We start from the raw sequence: 17,183 nt of genomic DNA on the forward strand, positions 1-17,183 counted from the left end.
GAATGATAACATAATAACATGTGTTCAACAATTATTTAATATTATAATGGTGATAACCGTATTGATAATCATTATTGTCAAAAGTGGCTTGTGTACAAGCCACTAATCGTTAAAACTTGTTAACATTTCAAATTTTAAAATTATTTTACGAAATTTGTGTGATTACCATTTACTACAACGTATAAACAATCAAGTAAGTACATATTATAATTCTTTATACAATTTTACATAGGTTATATATCATAAATTATCGATATCAATGCTTTTATAGTATTTTTACATTCGATAAAAGTATAAAAAAAAATATTTTTCAAAAAAAGTTTATTTTAGATTGTTAAGTATTATATTATAAATTAAAATTACATTAGTAATTTATACACCATTGGAATCGTTACAATCTATTGTTTTTAATGGTATAATATTTTCCGAGGTTAATATTTGCGCAAAGAAGATATAGTGCAAATAGTTGACATTTATTGATAACAAAAATGTAGTTATACACATATTTTTTTTATTATATTAGTTGTATTTTATATAGGTAATTATTTTTTGTTGTAGCTTCTGAATAAAAATGCCACATGTGTCACAAATTGACATTTTGGAAATATTAAATGGTATTTCAGACCAGCAGGCATTTGATTCAGACTTTGGAGGCGACAGTGATGCCGAAGATGTTCTTTGTGTTTCAAGTGCAAGTAATACACCAACTAGTACAACCAGAGGTAGTAAAAGAAAAAATGCATTTAATGGTGGTCCTTCTACAAGCCCTCTCTCATCTTCCTCATGTAATATTAATTCACATGATGACTCTAATTTATCAACCATTTCTTCAGAAGTGCCTAAATTATCAAGACTTAGATCCAGGAAATTAAAATCTGAAATTAATAGCAATGTCCTACAAAGCTCATCTGGCTCTGAATTTGATGACAGTGATTTTGATCCTTCATATGAACCGATTCCACATAGAGATACAACTGATAATATATTAGCAGAAAATAGTGACAATGAGAATAATATGTTAAATATATCTGAACCATCAAATATAGAAAATATGGACCTCTTAGTTGATTTTATTGAAAATTCAGATGATGATTCTAATTATATAGAAGATAATAATGAAAATAACATATTATTTAGTTTTTCAAAAGACCAACCTCTTACATCATTATCTTATGACTCATTTGATTTTAATGAATTTTATGGTCCTAATGTGTTAGTAGACATTAAATCACCCATGCAAAACTTCAATATATATTTTTCTGATTTTTATCAATATATTGTTGACCAATCTAACTTGTACTCAAACCAATGTGGCAAACATTTAAATTTGTCTATTATTGAATTTAAAGCTTTTTTGGGTATTCTTATAATAATGGGGTTTCATAGATTACCAAGCTTACGCCTTTATTGGAGTGCAAATGAAAATTTTTATAATCACCGAATATCAAACATTATGACCCAAAAAAGATTTTTAAATATATTACGCTATTTACACTTAAACGATAATAGTAAAATGCCTAAAAGGGAAAGTTCTACATTTGATAAATTGTACAAAATTCGCCCAATGATAGACCATTTAAATAATGTTTATTGTACAAGTTTTTCTCCTGATAGGAATTTAAGTTGTGATGAGAGTATGGTTGGATTTAAAGGGCGGTCTGGAATTAAGCAATATATGCCAATGAAACCAGTAAAAAGAGGATTTAAGATATGGGCTATATGTTGTGCAATAACTGGTTACTTACTTAAATTTATTATATATGAAGGAAAAAAAGATTCTAAGGAAAAAGGATCTCTAGGTGAAAAGACAGTACTGGAAATGACTAATAACTATCAAGATAAAGGATATTGTGTATTTTTTGATAGATTTTTTTCCAGCATAAATCTTGTTTCAGAATTACTAAAAAGAAAAATATTTGCTTGTGGAACTATGTTACAAAATAGAAAATATTTTCCTAAAACTTTATTAAAAGCAGATAAAGCTCTTAGTATGGGTGATTATGATTTTGCTTCATCAGGAGAAATTTCAGTATATAAGTGGATGGACAGAGGGAAAAAACCTGTAGTTGTAGTATCATCTATTCATAAGGGAGAAGATATTACAGTTGTTAAGAGAAAAAATAATGTTGGTATTAGAGAAGATGTTAAATGTCCTAAAAGTATTGCTGACTATAATAAGTGTATGGGTGGAGTTGATCATTTTGATCAACTACTAGAATGCTACAATATAACTTGGAAGTCTCGAAGATGGTGGATGAAGCTCTTTTATTATTTTTGTGATGCCACTATTGTTAATTCATATATAATGTATACTACAACTGTTAAACTAACCTCAAACAGAGAGAAACCTTTGACTCATTTAATGTATCGTTCTTTATTAGCTGATGAGTTAATCGGGCAATTTTGTAACAGAAAAGCTTCTTTACCTAAAAAAGTTATCCCTTCAACTAAAAGAAAGCCCACAGATGTTGGAAGGGGCCGTATTATATTAGCAGGAAATAATAGCAGACTCCAAAATGTGGGTAATCACATGCCTATTGCTGGAAAATATAATCGCTGTAGGCTTTGTAGTACTAAAAAAGATGTAAAAAGATCAAAAATCCACTGCCGGGAATGTGAGGTTGCTCTTTGCTTGGATTGTTTTTTGCCTTTTCATTCACAATGAAATTTCTAGTTTCTACACCAGATAATTATGAACAAAAATTTGAATTTTATAGTATTATTTATTTTGTAAAAGTTTATAGAATGTAATTCTAAAAAGTATATAATTTTTATAAGTCTGAAAAATTGTTATAAGTGTTTTTATTCAAGAAGTGATGTTTTTATTTTATATTTTTTTCAAAAGTCTGAAAAATTGTTATAATGTTATTTGAATTTTTTTAGTATTATTTATTTTGTAAAAGTTTATAGAATGTAATTCTAAAAAGTATATAATTTTTATAAGTCTGAAAAATTGTTATAATGTTATTTTATTCAAGAAGTGATGTTTTTATTTTATATTTTTTTCAAAAGTCTGAAAAATTGTTATAATGTTATTTGAATTTTTTTAGTATTATTTATTTTGTAAAAGTTTATAGAATGTAATTCTAAAAAGTATATAATTTTTATAAGTCTGAAAAATTGTTATAATGTTATTTTATTCAAGAAGTGATGTTTTTATTTTATATTTTTTTCAAAAGTCTGAAAAATTGTTATAATGTTATTTTATAGAAGTGATGTTTTTATTTTATATTTTTTCAAGTCTGAAAAATTGTTATAATGTTATTTTATTCAAGAAGTGATGTATTTTTTTTTTTATATTTTTTCATAAGACATAAATTTTATATTAGTTTATGTTGTTTTATTTGAATTTTTCAAAATGTTGTTTTAAAATCAAGTGATTTTTTTTTTTAAATATAATTTGGAATTATTTTATTATTATTTTTATTAGTTGAGTATTTTTCATGCAAAAACTGTGATTGAATTATATTTTATAGTAATTTAATTTTTCTAAATGTATGCTGCAGGTATGAAAAAAGTTAAAAGATCCTAATAATTCTAAGTCCAGTAAAGTTCATATTCCATTATAGTTTGGTGGCACATATTTCAGCCACCACCCACAGGGCAAGATTTTGATGATACATTAATGTTCCCTCAAACAAAAATGTTACAAACAAGTAGTAGAATGGTAATAGTTAGCTAATTTGATGTTATCAAAAAAAAATAGTTCTGCCCATGCACTGTCATTTTACAAGTGGCTTCTATAAATGCCACAGTTGCATTAATTTGTGATTCATTAATATTATGCTGCCCATCTATCGTACAAACATAAGTGGCTTCTAGAACAACCACTAACCTATAAAGGGTTAAACTCATCGTGCAAAGATTATTACATGTACATAATAGAGCTACTTTTCAGAATCAAAATGTATAAACAATGCAAATGGATTACATCAAAACTTCATAATAAAGAAATTCAACAGGCGGTAAACTAAAGATATTCCCAAACAATTAAAACATGTTTTGTAGTTAGAAATACTAATTATAGGCTTAATAATAGATATTTTTATAATTAAAAAACCTAAAATACCATACATTTTTTTCCTAGTACTTTTTTAACTGTGTTATACTAACATATTGTACCATATCACTTCGATTCGAAAATGTTATTCTAAATTTGTGTTTATTATAAAATAAAAAAAAAAGCTAATAAATAATAATATGTTGTATAATATTGTATTATATTATTCAAAAAATGTAATTAGTATATTATTGGTAGTGTGGGAGCAAAGCCCTCACGGTTCACGTAGGATGTGTCCCTTCAAGTATTTTATTCCTCCCAAAAATTGTAATCCAGTTGCTGCTGCTAGCAACCGAAGATGATAATAATTTACAATTTTTTTTAATTTTGTTGGATTCGAGTGTTACGCTATGAGGGCGAAAATTATATTGCACGTGCAAGAGTACGGGTCGCGGGTTGACGCGCAACGGAGGTTGACGATGATGTCCGACAGCGGTCGGTAATGACGACGACGCTCGACGATCCGCAGACAATTAGAAAATAATATAATAATATAAATTTTATTGTAGACAAAAATAATATCTTATCGCGCTTTATCGGAATAATTTCCGCGCAGCGTATTTCGTATTGCAGTGAGCTATCTATATTCTATAGTATTTATAATCAATGGTACTATATTTCATTTAGTGAAAATCCCATTTCTATACGAGGTCATCGTTCTGAAATATTTAGTGGTACCTCTTAGTGTGTCACACTGTATAGAGTATGCAACATTGTGGCACATTATCACTTCTTTTATAATAATTATTAGGTATAAGCTTTGCTATGAGTTTTTTTATTAGATTTTTAAAAAAGATTTATTCAATATGTTACATTTTCATTTAAAAACTATGTTTTTCATGAATGATTTGAAACTTTGAAATGGGGTTCTTGGTATTATTTATTAATTATTATTATGGAATATAAACTATAATATTATCAACAATATGCTTCATAAATACTATTGCTATTTTAATATTCTATTATTTAGTAGATAGTTGCTTATTTTTATGCACGTTTCTAGTATTACTTTTATTGTAGATTAACTCAAATAAACATGCTGAACTACTAATGACCATTTGGAAACCTGATACTACTATTAAATTTCCTAAAAGCGGGAATCGGAATTTAAAATTTCAACTAAGTTGGTTGACAAGATGGTCCTGGTTAAGTTATTCAAAGATGTTAGATGGTGTGTTTTGTAAATATTGTGTGTTATTTAATCAAAATGAAGGAGGTCGCGAAAAACAAAAATTAGGAAAACTTATCTTAGAACATTTTTCAAATTTGAAAAAAGCTATTGAAGAGTTTAATAAACATGAAAATACCAATTACCATAAAATGTCAGTTTTGAATGCTGAAAATTTGTTATCTGTATACATATAACAAAAACAAAAATTCTATTGATGTGCAGATAAATAATAGTTTAAAAATGGAAATTCAACATAATCGCAAGAAAATACAACCAATTGTTAAAACTATTATTCTGTGTGGTCGTCAAGGAATAGCCTTAAGAGGTCATAGGGATTCGGGACCAATATACCTACAACACAACACTAATGATGGTAACTTTCGAGCTTTGTTACGGTTTAGAGTTGAGGCGGGTGATAAAGAGTTAACTAACCATTTACAGAATGCTCCTCGAAATGCATCATATCTTAGTGCAGATGTACAAAATGAAATAATAGATGTATGTTTTGATCAGTGGCGCCGAACCTATATAGTAGGGGTGGCGGCCGCCACCCCTTTAAAATGGGTGGGTGGTGGGTCCTGTTATGTAAATGGGTAAATACCTAACAGAAAAAATTTGACGTATAGGTAGTGAGTGTGCGATCATAAATTAGTTCTTGGAACCAAAAGTGTAACGATTGTAACGTATACACGCTGTATTCATTAAGGGTATTAATGAAGTAGGTAATAACTAATAGATGTATTATAGAACTTATTATAGACGTATTGACGTATCGACGTAGGGAATGGTAGTGAACCGTTTAAATTGTGTTATCTATTATTTTTACATTATCAGTTAGTGATTTTTCATACAGCGTAGTGGCTATTTTTAGCTTACTTTTTTCCTGTAAATGTCGGACGCCTTTAATGATATAATAATAATTATTATTATATATATATATATATATATAATTATAAAAACATTGTATTGTCATCATATCAGTAGATTATGGAATTGACTATTGACCATGAAGTCATTTCATTTTTACTACATGGCCGACGCCCGACGCTGAGTTGTAGTTGATTATTTTGTTTTCATTAGTGATTGTGCCTAAGCATTGTTCGTTGTGCTAAATTCGAATTTTCTAATATGTCTACTCTTAATAAAGAGGAATGCATTTGTGGGAAAAAAAAATTAATGCTGAATGATACAAATTGGAAACGGCATACCACATCGTGTAAAATGCGAAAATCTAAAAATAATAACTCCGATATTTCGTCTTTTTTCAAAAGGCGATCAGTGAATATAATTGAAACAAGTAGTCAGAGAAAAAAACAGCGTCCTGGTAAGTAACAATTTAATTATTTACGATTACGGTCAACATTTCACAGTTAACAGATAGTGATAATATTAGTTTATTTTCTTATGCTTAAATAATGATTAGGTATTAAAGTAGGTATATTTTACTGTTTTATTTTTTTATTATTATTGTTTATTAGTAATTAATAAATTAAAAACTAAAGGTAGGTAGGTATTAGTATTTAATTCTTTACTTCAATTAATAGTTTATTATTGAATGCTTTAAGTATCTAATAGGTATTATGGGTTGAATTTTATTTAATTTTAAATAAATACATTTTTATTTTACTTTTTAACCAAAATAAATTATTAACATGTTAATTATTGATGTGTGAAAGTAAAATATAATAATATGATCAATATAAGTCCATTATGATTGTTTGTATTTTAACTTATCTACCTACGATTCCAAACTTAATAGGTATATTAATGTTTGGCTAGTTATCTTTTATTATTATTTATTTATTGTACAAAGGTATATTTTTTTATGAAATATATTAATATTTTAATACAAACAAAATAAATAGATATTGGTGAAAATGCCATAGCTGTTAAACAATTTCAAATCTCCTCTAGTTGTGATAAAATACAAGAGGAAATTGTTGTTAATCCATTCAAAGACTTAGAAAGTGAGAATATTTATTATTATTATAATGTATATAGTCATGTAGGTAATACAAATTTAAAATTAATTTTTTTTGTTTAAAGTGAGTGGTGTTACTGTGGACTTGGAAAAAATTTCAAAACAAGATGAAACTATTCCTAATGATTTAGATGGTGAGAATATTTAAAATTAATATTATGATGAATGTTAATATTTATTTATTGTACAAATGTATATATTTTATGAAATATATTAATATATTTTAATACAAACAAAATAAATAGATATTGGTGAAAATGCCGTAGCTGTTGAACAATTTCAAATCTCCTCTAGTTGTGATAAAATACAAGAGGAAATTGTTGTTAATCCATTCAAAGACTTAGAAAGTGAGAATACTTCATATTATATTATTATTTATTACTATTACAAATATGTATTTTAAAATTGTTTTTTTTTTTAATGTTTGAAGTTGATGGAGATCCTGCTATATTTACTAAAATAGAAAAATTCACACCAGATCTTATAGAGTTTTTCTTCAAAAAAGGACCTTCGCAACCTTTACCAAATGATCTACCGGACAAGCACTTTCCAAAAGATAAGATCGGTCGGTCTTTCCACGAATCTTGGTATTGGAAAGGTAATGGAAGTGTAACAAAACGAAAATGGTTGTCTTACTCAATAAAAATTGATAAAGTGTTTTGCCATTATTGTGTTTTATTTAAAACAAAACAATCTAACTGTCATTGGACAAAATATGGATTCAATTTATGGAAAAATGGGCCCGCCAAAATAATTATGCATGAAACATCCGAAGATCACATAATGTCATCAATTAAACACAGTTACAAAGAAGCATCATTTCCACTTATTCCATCTATAACAGAAAAATTGAATGCTGATAAATGTCTCAATAAAAAAATAATAAGTCATCTAATTGATTTAACTTTATTTTTGGGCAGACATAGCCTATCTTTCAGAGGTCATCGAGAAGGTTGGGATGAAGAAATACGTGGTAACTTTAAAGATCTTGTAGTTTTATTGGCCAAGTACTCGCCTGAATTAGCATCTTATATTACTGAAATCCAAATCAAAGGTAGAAAAGCAAATAATTTTCTTTCGTGGCAGCGTCAAAATCAATTGATTAAAGCCATTTCGAAAAATATATTAAATGTTATTAAAAAAGAATTAGTGGATGCTAAATTTTTTAGTATTTCTTTAGACACTACTTTCGATGTTTCACGAAAAGAGCAAGTTTCTTTAATCTTTAGGTATATTAATAAAAATACTTATACTGTGCATGAACGTTTAGTAGCTGTTAAAGAAACCACATGTACAACTGGTCTACATTTATTTGGTATGTTTGAAACAATATGTCAAGAAATGTCTATAAATTGGAAGGAATTATTAATTGGTCAATCATTTGATGGTGCTGCATCTATGAGAGGTGAATATAAAGGTCTTCAAAGTTATATAAAAGAACAAAATCCATGTGCGACATATATTTGGTGTTGTGCCCACCGCTTGAGCTTAGTCATTGTAGATGCAGTTTCAAATTGTACAGAAGCTCGTGATTTATTTGGGAACATGGAAACACTGTATGAATTCATTAGCTGCAGCAAAAAACGAATTGGATTGTACTCTGATTATCAAAAAAAATATTATCCAAAAAAGCAACTTCGTCGATTAAAAAGAGTTGAAACAACACGGTGGTCTTCACATGCATCAGCGCTTCAAACAGTTTTTGAGACGTTTGATGCACTGATTGATACGTTGTTTGATCTAAAAGATGATAAATTTACTGATCGCGTTTGTAGTGTCAAAGCAGATAGTTTAATGAACTATATGTTAACAGAGCGTTTTATTTTAACAAGTCTGGTATTCTTGAAAATATTTGATATAACAAATCCATTAAATAAATTTTTACAGGGTAAAAATATAGATTTATTAGGTGCTGTTAATTACATTGAAAATGTGTCATTTAATATAAAAGAACTGAGAAATGACAATAAATTTGAATTAATTGTTTTAGAAAAGGACAAATTTATTGAATCAAAAAAAGATAATCTTTTGTTTACACCTTTAGTGCATTCTAGAGTAAGACGCATTAAAAAAATGCCTGGTGAAGTTGCGTCTGATGTAGAATTTGCTGATCCAGTTCAAAACTTTAAAATAAAATCATATTATGCCATATTGGATATTGTCTCTACACAGATTCAGGAACGATTCAACGAAAATTCAACACCATTACTTAAAGATATTTCTCTTTTTCAGAGAAAACGCTTAAAGGATGTATCAAATAATGTTTCAAGCCTTCCTGTGGATGCATTTCAAGGATTTGAAAGTATATATGAAAAATTTGTATCTGCTATAGATCTAAGACGGGAATATGTTCAATTTGCAAATGCATATTTTAGTTTTGAAAAATTTGTAACACTTCCAAAAAAAATTCACAATGTCTCGGATCATATTTTTCATGATCCTGATGATGAACAAGATTTTGAGGAATCTGGATTTGGACCTACTGAACAATATAAAGATTTGACACCAATACAAACAATATATAATGTATGTCATATGACTGGCTTAAAAGATGTTTTCCCTGCAATATCTACAGCATTAGCAATTTCTCTAACACTTCCTGTATCCAGTGCATCACCAGAAAGAGCATTTTCTAAGTTGAAATTAATTAAAACTCGGTTACGTAGTACAATGATAGAAGATCGTTTGGAAGCATTAATGATAATCTCTTGCGAGAAAGATATACCAGTTGATAACACTGAAGTAATCAATATTTTTTCATCGTATAGTAGTGTACTTCGTAAATTACTTTATTAATTACGTTAGTAATTATTTGTTACATTATACTTAAAGACTAAAGTTAACTTATTAAATACATTTTTTTTATTAAATAACATATTATTTACAGCAGTTTATGTATTTACCTAAATTGTTTCATACTACAGAAAAATAACCACGAATTTCCCCCAGTTCCCCACTGTATTTATTATTTTATATTTCATATTATGTACCTAATTTATACTATATATCAATTGTGAAAAAAATGTTATAAATTAAAATATAATACAGGTTGTAACAGACTAACAGAATTAGTCTAGCCAAAATTAAATTAAAAGTTCACAGAGAAGTAGAAAACCTAATAAAGTCATACAAACATTTTTGTAACACTGATTAAAAAAAGTAGTTGAGCACAAATATACAAAAAAGTTCATAAGTATCTATATTTTTTAGATAACAAAAAATATATTTAGTGATACTTAAAAAAGAACATACCTACCTAACATTAAAAATAAATTTTGTACTTGTTGTTCACTATCGTAGACTAGTGTTTATGAATAATTGAACAAATATACTAAATTATTTTACATGACTGATGTCTGATGATAACGTTGGGGCCGTGTGCCTCGTGCCTGCATAGGTATAATTTTACGGTTGTGGGTGGGTGGGTGTTTGGTAATTTTTACTAGTTTGCCACCCCATTTTAAATTGAGTTCGGCGCCACTGGTTTTGATATAATTTTAAAACAAGTTGTAAGCAAAGTAAATGGTGCAAGATGTTTTAGTTTTAAATAATGAAACTACAGACATTTCTGGTATTGAACAATTTTTCCTATGTGCTAGATATTTAGACACAACAAAAATGATAATGAGAGAAGATTTTTTAAAATTTGTTCCTGTTAGTAATGTCACTGGAAAGGGATTAGCGACTACTCTTCTGACAACTTTAGAAGAAATTGGAACTAATGGAAAATACCTACGTGGTCAAGGGTATGATGGTGCCCAGTGGCGTAACTATAAATTTGGGTCCCCGGGGCAGTATCAAGTGTTGGCTTATATTATGCTACCAAAATTTAAAAAAAAAAAACAATATTTATTATTTATTATAGTTTATTAATATTAGGTAGGTATATGTATAAGAGTACAAAACTACAAAGTAACTATTAAAAGTTTTTTTTTCTAGCTTTCAGTTCGGAAAATGTTTTTATTAGTTCTTTTATGTCCATTTTCTCTGCTTCTTTAGCTTCTATGGCTAAGATTGCTAAATCGCTAAGGCGTTCCTGTTCTTGGGTGCTTCTTAAATAATTTTTTATTAACTTTAACTTTGAAAATGATCGTTCGGCATTGGCTGATGTTACTGGTAATGTTAAAAATAATATTAAAGCGGTTGCTACTTCTGGAACACTTGAAGTTAGTAATGGTTGTTTTATTAAAAACTCTAAAAATTCTTTTATTGAGTTTAACTTGGCTAACTCTTCTTTTATAGTAGTCATTGAAACTAGCATAACTAATTGTAGGGGAAATTCAGCTGATAAATCATTACTATATCTTAATTGAATCTTTTGTGAATATTCCATTATATCTTTTTCTGGAAGAGAAATTAATACACTAGGGCTCATAAAATTAAATAAATTGCACACTTCATTCATTCCTACAAAACGGTTATGAAGTTGGCTACAAACGACATCCATAACTTTATAAAACACGTTAATTTTGAATGCATGTTCATTATTTTCAAACCTAAAGTCTTGAGCGAGTTCGTCAAAATGTTTTTTTATTATTTTTTTCCTTTTATTAGAAAATTCTGGGTTGACTTTCCATTTACTAGCAATATTTAGAGCATTAGCTTTTGCGTTTTCATATCCATTTCTAAATTGTTCTAAATTTGTTTTAGCATTTTTTAAATTGTCTGTAGCTTTTAAAAGGTCCACGTTTTTTGACTGAAGGAGTTTTGACACCAAATTAAGTTGAGATAGTATTTCTGTTAAAATAATACATATAAAAATAAATTCAAAGGTACTCATAATTTTAATTATACGAATCGCTTCATTTCGTTCATCTGGCTTATTAGTATTCAAATTTATTTCATTTAATGCTTTCATTATATCATATATCTCAATTTAATAGCCAACAGTGACATATATCGACCTGCCCAACGAGTAGGGTTTAATTTTTTCAGAGTGATGGTAGATTCCCCAGTAAATTTTGATAGTAAATCCATCCCATCTGTTTGCTACTTCCAAAAAATGTGTAAATATCTTCTAAAGTAGTAAAAAACGATTCAACTTCAATTGAGCATTTTACCGCGTCATTAATTGCCAAATTTAAATTGTGTGATGCACAATGAACGTACAGTGCATTAGGCTGTACTTGTCTGATAAGGGCTTGAACTCCACCATATGCACCACTCATTACTCTTGCCCCATCATACCCTTGTCCACGACACTGTAATAGATCCATATTATTATTATGTAATAGCTGTTTAATTTTTGTTGATAAACCAACAGCGGAATGATCGCACACTTCCGAAAATCCAAGGAATACTTCTTCAATTTCAATAGATACAGGTTCTGATTTTTCATTTTTTATAATGTTTACATACCTATAAACTTCACTTAGTTGGTCTTTTTTTGAAATATCTTGAGTAGTGTCTATAATAATGGAGTAAAATGGCGCAGTTTTAATTTTTGAAATCAATACTCTCCGAAGTTCATTTGCCAAACAGTGTATTATCTCATTCTGTATTTGAGGGCTTAAATACTTGATACTTCCTTTAGGCATGCTAATTATGTGTTTTAATACATCATCATACTTTGCTAAAAGTTTAACTTGAGTTAAAAAATTTCCATTATATGTGTCAGTTATTGATTCACGATGTCCTCGAAATGCTAAAGAATTTTTAGATAAAGCTAGAGTTATACTAAATAGTCTTTCTAGAACTTGAGCCCAAAAACTTACATTATATCTATATTGTTCTTCAATTTTAGTATTCAAAGATCTGTTTTGTTTCCATTGGTCGTATACAAAACAAGATGTTAAGTGTGACTTTGAATTTTCGTGTTGTGAAATTTTTTGTGATAAATGTTTCCAGTCTCTTATACCATGGTTATGCCACTGATCTTGACTTATATTTGAAAAAAGCCAACATGGTTCACAGTAAACTGCGTCCAATTTTAATGAATAACATAACCAAGCTCGTTCAACAAAACCCTGCTTAGTTTGTCTTTGGTAATAAATTTTAGAAAATTTTCTATTATTTTGAAGTGGATCCCGAGGAAACGGACCAGTTGGTCTACATGATGGAGAAAATATTATCATGGTTTTCAAATGGTCTGTTAAAATTTTTCCTTGAAAACTACCTATATCTGTATTCTCTAAAATGAGTGTTTGTGGTTTTGGTAAATCTACTTCAAAGCTTTCTGGTTCATTCACAATATTTACATTTTCAGTATTTATCAAATTGACATTAGTATTAAAAATTATTGGTTCATTATTATTCATTGATGGGTTTTTATTGAAACTTTCTATAGGATGGTCATCTAAATTTGTAACATAGTCCCTTAAATTATTTGAAATATCTGGTTCAATTTTCTCAACAATTTCCTTATTAGCACCTTTTAAGAAGCTAGTAATTTTAGGAAGTTTTGCTTTAGATTCTTCAATTTTTTTTTGTTTACGTTTTTTGGCTGCTCTACTAGTACTGCTTAACATTTTGATTTTATCTTCCATGATTAGGTACAACTTAAATAAAAAAAGCTAACTTTTATTTATAAATTATTAAAAAAACTAAATTTCGAATAAAATATCCCAGATAGCAAAACTGTAATGATACGAGTATTATTACTATAATATTATAAATTCATTATAAAAATAACATTTATATAATAATGATAAATATTTCAGTAATATTAAAATATTATTATAAATGAATATGACTGGTTTTATATAATTATTATGGTATTATGTCAAATGATTGAATATCAGTCTTATAAAGTTGATTTTGTAATGAAATGAAATGTATGTTCCAAAAATCGTTATTTATAAAGTTTTCTGTTGTAAACTAATATAATAGGTAATAACACTTTGCGATTTTAATTCACTTAATTCCGTTTTTTAATTATTATATTATTTTGTTATCTGGGATATATTAAACTTCAATATAATAAATTTGGAAATCAAATACAGTAGAGCCGCTTATTAGGAAATTTGTGTAATTATGTAATTCAACCTTTTCAGTCATTATCTTATTTCTTAAATTTCTTAAATTTAAATCTTTAAATATTGAAACGCATCAATTATTACTTATTCGAACGATTGGGTCAAGAAATCATACGAAAAGCATAATTGCACTGTATTGTTGAACGAGTATGGTAGATAAATTTCTAATTTCTAAATAACAATGATTTAAGTATTTCCAAATTTTTTTGAATACGCGGTATAGCAAAAATTACAACTTAAAACTAAAAGTTAAACTTACCTATTCTATGTCAGTTGTCCAGACGTTTCGATAGTCAAATGTAAAATGACGTGTACTCGTGTACACGGACAAACTAGAAAATACGTTTACGTGCAGTAATATTGATAATCGTCGTAGGTACGACGAAAACAATACACATTGACTTATTATTAAATGTGTTTAACACGTTAGCCGCCTTGTGCCCGCCGGCGGTCATACGGCAAGTGTGTTTTCCCAAGTCATATTATAATTTCTAAAAATAATTAGGCCTAATAATATATGTATTTCTATACGACCACCATAGTACCATACTCAAGATATACAGCTGTCTTTAAATATCAATTATTTTTATATTTCCGATTTCCGAACAATAATAAATTGCAAGTGAATTACGTATTTTCATAAAACAACTAATATTATTTTATTGATATATTAAGCCGTTTTTTTTTTTTTAGTTAAAATTTTTTTTATGCACCTATTTACGATGATCGAGGGCCCCTTCAAGTCCAGGGCCCCGGGGCATTGCCGTGCCTTGCCATCCCGTAGTTACGCCACTGATGGTGCCGCGTCCATGAGTGGACAATTCAATGGAGTCCAAACTCATATTACTAAACATTACCCTCTCGCACATTATATACACTGTAGTTCCTGACGAGGACCTGGTGCTGTCACGGCGTCAAGAGGTGTGAGGATGGGTGGTGATGGAAAAAATAAATAACACTAGTTGTCGGCGGTATGGGTTTGTGTTTATTTTGGGGAGAATGAAAATAACAAGACTCCGGTCCAAAAAAAAAATAAAACAAATAATATTACCGCGAAACAAACTCAAAAAAGAAAACAAAAAAAAAAACAATAAATAAATAACGGTGGTGTGGTGTAACGGCGTGAAAGTGTGAAAACTGAAAACAAATTAGTGGCGAACCGGGGTGTGTGCGTAAAGGTACGGATCACAAGACTAGCTAGCCTAGGTCCGGTTCGCGGTGTCGGCGGTTCGATCGGTCCGCGCGCCGTTATCGCTCGTCGGTGACGTCTGCCGTCACCTGGCGGTTGGTAAGAAAAGTAATTAGCGGCTTTCCGCGTAAATGCCGTTTGAATTCAAATGGCTGTTACGCGGGACCCCGCCATTCCCATAGCCTCAATTTAGCTATTTCAGATGTTTGTAGTATTCAGTCTGTAAGAAATTGCACCTGGAACTATTCAAAAAATTTGTATTTTTTTTAAATACCCCCAAAAAAATAATGTTTTATCTGAGTCAATCCCACATAACATCCTAACCTTGAATGAGCTTTAAATTAATATTGTAATTTGAATGTTCATGCTTAAATAAATTTTAGGTATTGGTTGAATTATGATCGTTTTAATATTAAATAAACCTTGCATAAATCCCATTCGAACAAAAAAAAAAGATCGAATCGACACAGTCCTCAATATCTGTTAAGCGATAAAAAATAATGTTTATTAGTCCTAGGTTCTTGGTTTAAATTTATATTTATAAAAGACTTGTTAAACCTTAATATTATTAATTCTTAATTAATATTTGATACTCATTGAACCTCTCAATATATCTTTTTTTCAATTTTATGTAAATTAATCATTATAATTATACCTATCAAAATATAGCTTAATTCAACTTTTAACTATACATTAAATTCCATCCATTTAATCCGTTTGCTTTTCTTTTATTGAATATATAATTCAATAAATATTATTATCTATAAGGATGAAAAGTTTGGTAAACAAAAGAAGACTCAACCAACAAAAAACAAATAATAATACATGGTAATAAATAATATTCAAATTCAAATTATATTATTACTTTGAAGTATTAGTTCTAACTTTTAGAAATAAAATCTAGAAAAATCAATGTAAATGATAAAATTTAATAAATAACACCTATATAACTAACAAACAATGTTTGATTATACAATTACATAATATATATAATGTATGTAGGTATTACATTAAATATTAAAATGAAAAATAAACAAAATAATAATAACTATTGTATTATTAAAAAAAAAAAAAAAAAATGTATTTAAACAAATGATAATAGTACCTATATTATCGATGTATTATATATTAAATTAAATTTTCCGTTACTTAATATAACATAAAATAAAATCTTAAAATGTAAAATAAATATAATTATACATTTGAATTAATTACATAAAAAAGAAAAAGAAAATTTCTATTGGAACAATTAATTATAAGTATCTATTATTAGTATTATATATTATACATAATAATAAATTGTAATCATAGGCGTGTCCAGACCTTATTCACAGGTCGTGCACTGCAGTGGCATATTCAGGGGGAGTAGGTTTCTGCACCCCCATCACCCCCTAAAAAAAAATTAGGTTTCGGTTTAAGAATATGACCCCCAAATTTCTTAATAAGCTTTATCATTATTATCTAATAATGATTAAATCAGTTTTACTTTTTTTATTAGGAATAAAAAACAATATTGCTTTAATTAGATACATAAAATAATTAGGCAATACAAAATTTTATTTTAAAATATAATTAATTTGTAATACTTTTTACAAATATTTATATAATTACAAATGATCTTAAATATATTATAATTTATAATTCTAAACGTCGTTTTGTTGGTATCATCAGGGGTAGGACACTTCTGGGCGGCAAGCTGATTATAGAGAATCAACGACTGCAGGTCCGCAGTAGGGCCAAGTATCTGAGAAAATATATAATTGTAACGTTTGCATTTTTGGTAGCACTGATTTTTCATGATTTTTACC

General features: G+C 28.2%; 4 protein-coding genes and 1 pseudogene across 5 annotated transcripts; 3 read left to right on the forward strand and 2 right to left on the reverse strand.

Moving 5' to 3' along the window:
* Window positions 1–571: 571 nt before the first annotated feature.
* Window positions 572–1,506, forward strand: LOC126554184 (uncharacterized; annotated as a pseudogene).
* A 7-nt stretch (window positions 1,507–1,513) lies between these two features.
* LOC114120552 (piggyBac transposable element-derived protein 4-like) lies at window positions 1,514–2,665 on the forward strand. Its single transcript, XM_027982489.2, has one exon. The coding sequence runs from the start codon at window positions 1,514–1,516 to the stop codon at window positions 2,663–2,665; it is 1,152 nt and encodes a 383-aa protein (XP_027838290.2).
* A 3,571-nt stretch (window positions 2,666–6,236) lies between these two features.
* On the forward strand, window positions 6,237–10,682 carry LOC114127644 (zinc finger MYM-type protein 1-like). 2 transcript variants are annotated; one of them, XM_050209277.1, is made up of 5 exons: window positions 6,237–6,555; window positions 7,097–7,198; window positions 7,278–7,346; window positions 7,458–7,559; window positions 7,643–10,682. In XM_050209277.1, the coding sequence occupies exons 1-5, from the start codon at window positions 6,360–6,362 to the stop codon at window positions 10,006–10,008; spliced, it is 2,835 nt and encodes a 944-aa protein (XP_050065234.1). In that variant the 5' UTR covers window positions 6,237–6,359; the 3' UTR covers window positions 10,009–10,682. The 2 variants fall into 2 exon arrangements, with proteins under 2 accessions (XP_050065234.1, XP_050065236.1); XM_050209279.1 differs by lacking the exons at window positions 7,278–7,346; window positions 7,458–7,559.
* A 449-nt stretch (window positions 10,683–11,131) lies between these two features.
* Window positions 11,132–12,070, reverse strand: LOC126554185 (zinc finger MYM-type protein 1-like). The gene is made up of 3 exons (XM_050209272.1): window positions 12,007–12,070; window positions 11,709–11,949; window positions 11,132–11,642 (listed from the first exon to the last, which is right to left on the reverse strand). The coding sequence occupies exons 1-3, from the start codon at window positions 12,068–12,070 to the stop codon at window positions 11,132–11,134; spliced, it is 816 nt and encodes a 271-aa protein (XP_050065229.1).
* A 73-nt stretch (window positions 12,071–12,143) lies between these two features.
* LOC126554186 (zinc finger MYM-type protein 1-like) lies at window positions 12,144–13,697 on the reverse strand. The gene is made up of 2 exons (XM_050209273.1): window positions 13,490–13,697; window positions 12,144–13,387 (listed from the first exon to the last, which is right to left on the reverse strand). Exons 1-2 carry the CDS (start codon window positions 13,695–13,697, stop codon window positions 12,144–12,146), a joined length of 1,452 nt encoding a protein of 483 aa, XP_050065230.1.
* Window positions 13,698–17,183: the final 3,486 nt, after the last annotated feature.

Source organism: Aphis gossypii, unplaced genomic scaffold, assembly GCF_020184175.1.
Source record: "Aphis gossypii isolate Hap1 unplaced genomic scaffold, ASM2018417v2 Contig00444, whole genome shotgun sequence".
Lineage (NCBI taxonomy): Eukaryota > Metazoa > Arthropoda > Insecta > Hemiptera > Aphididae > Aphis > Aphis gossypii.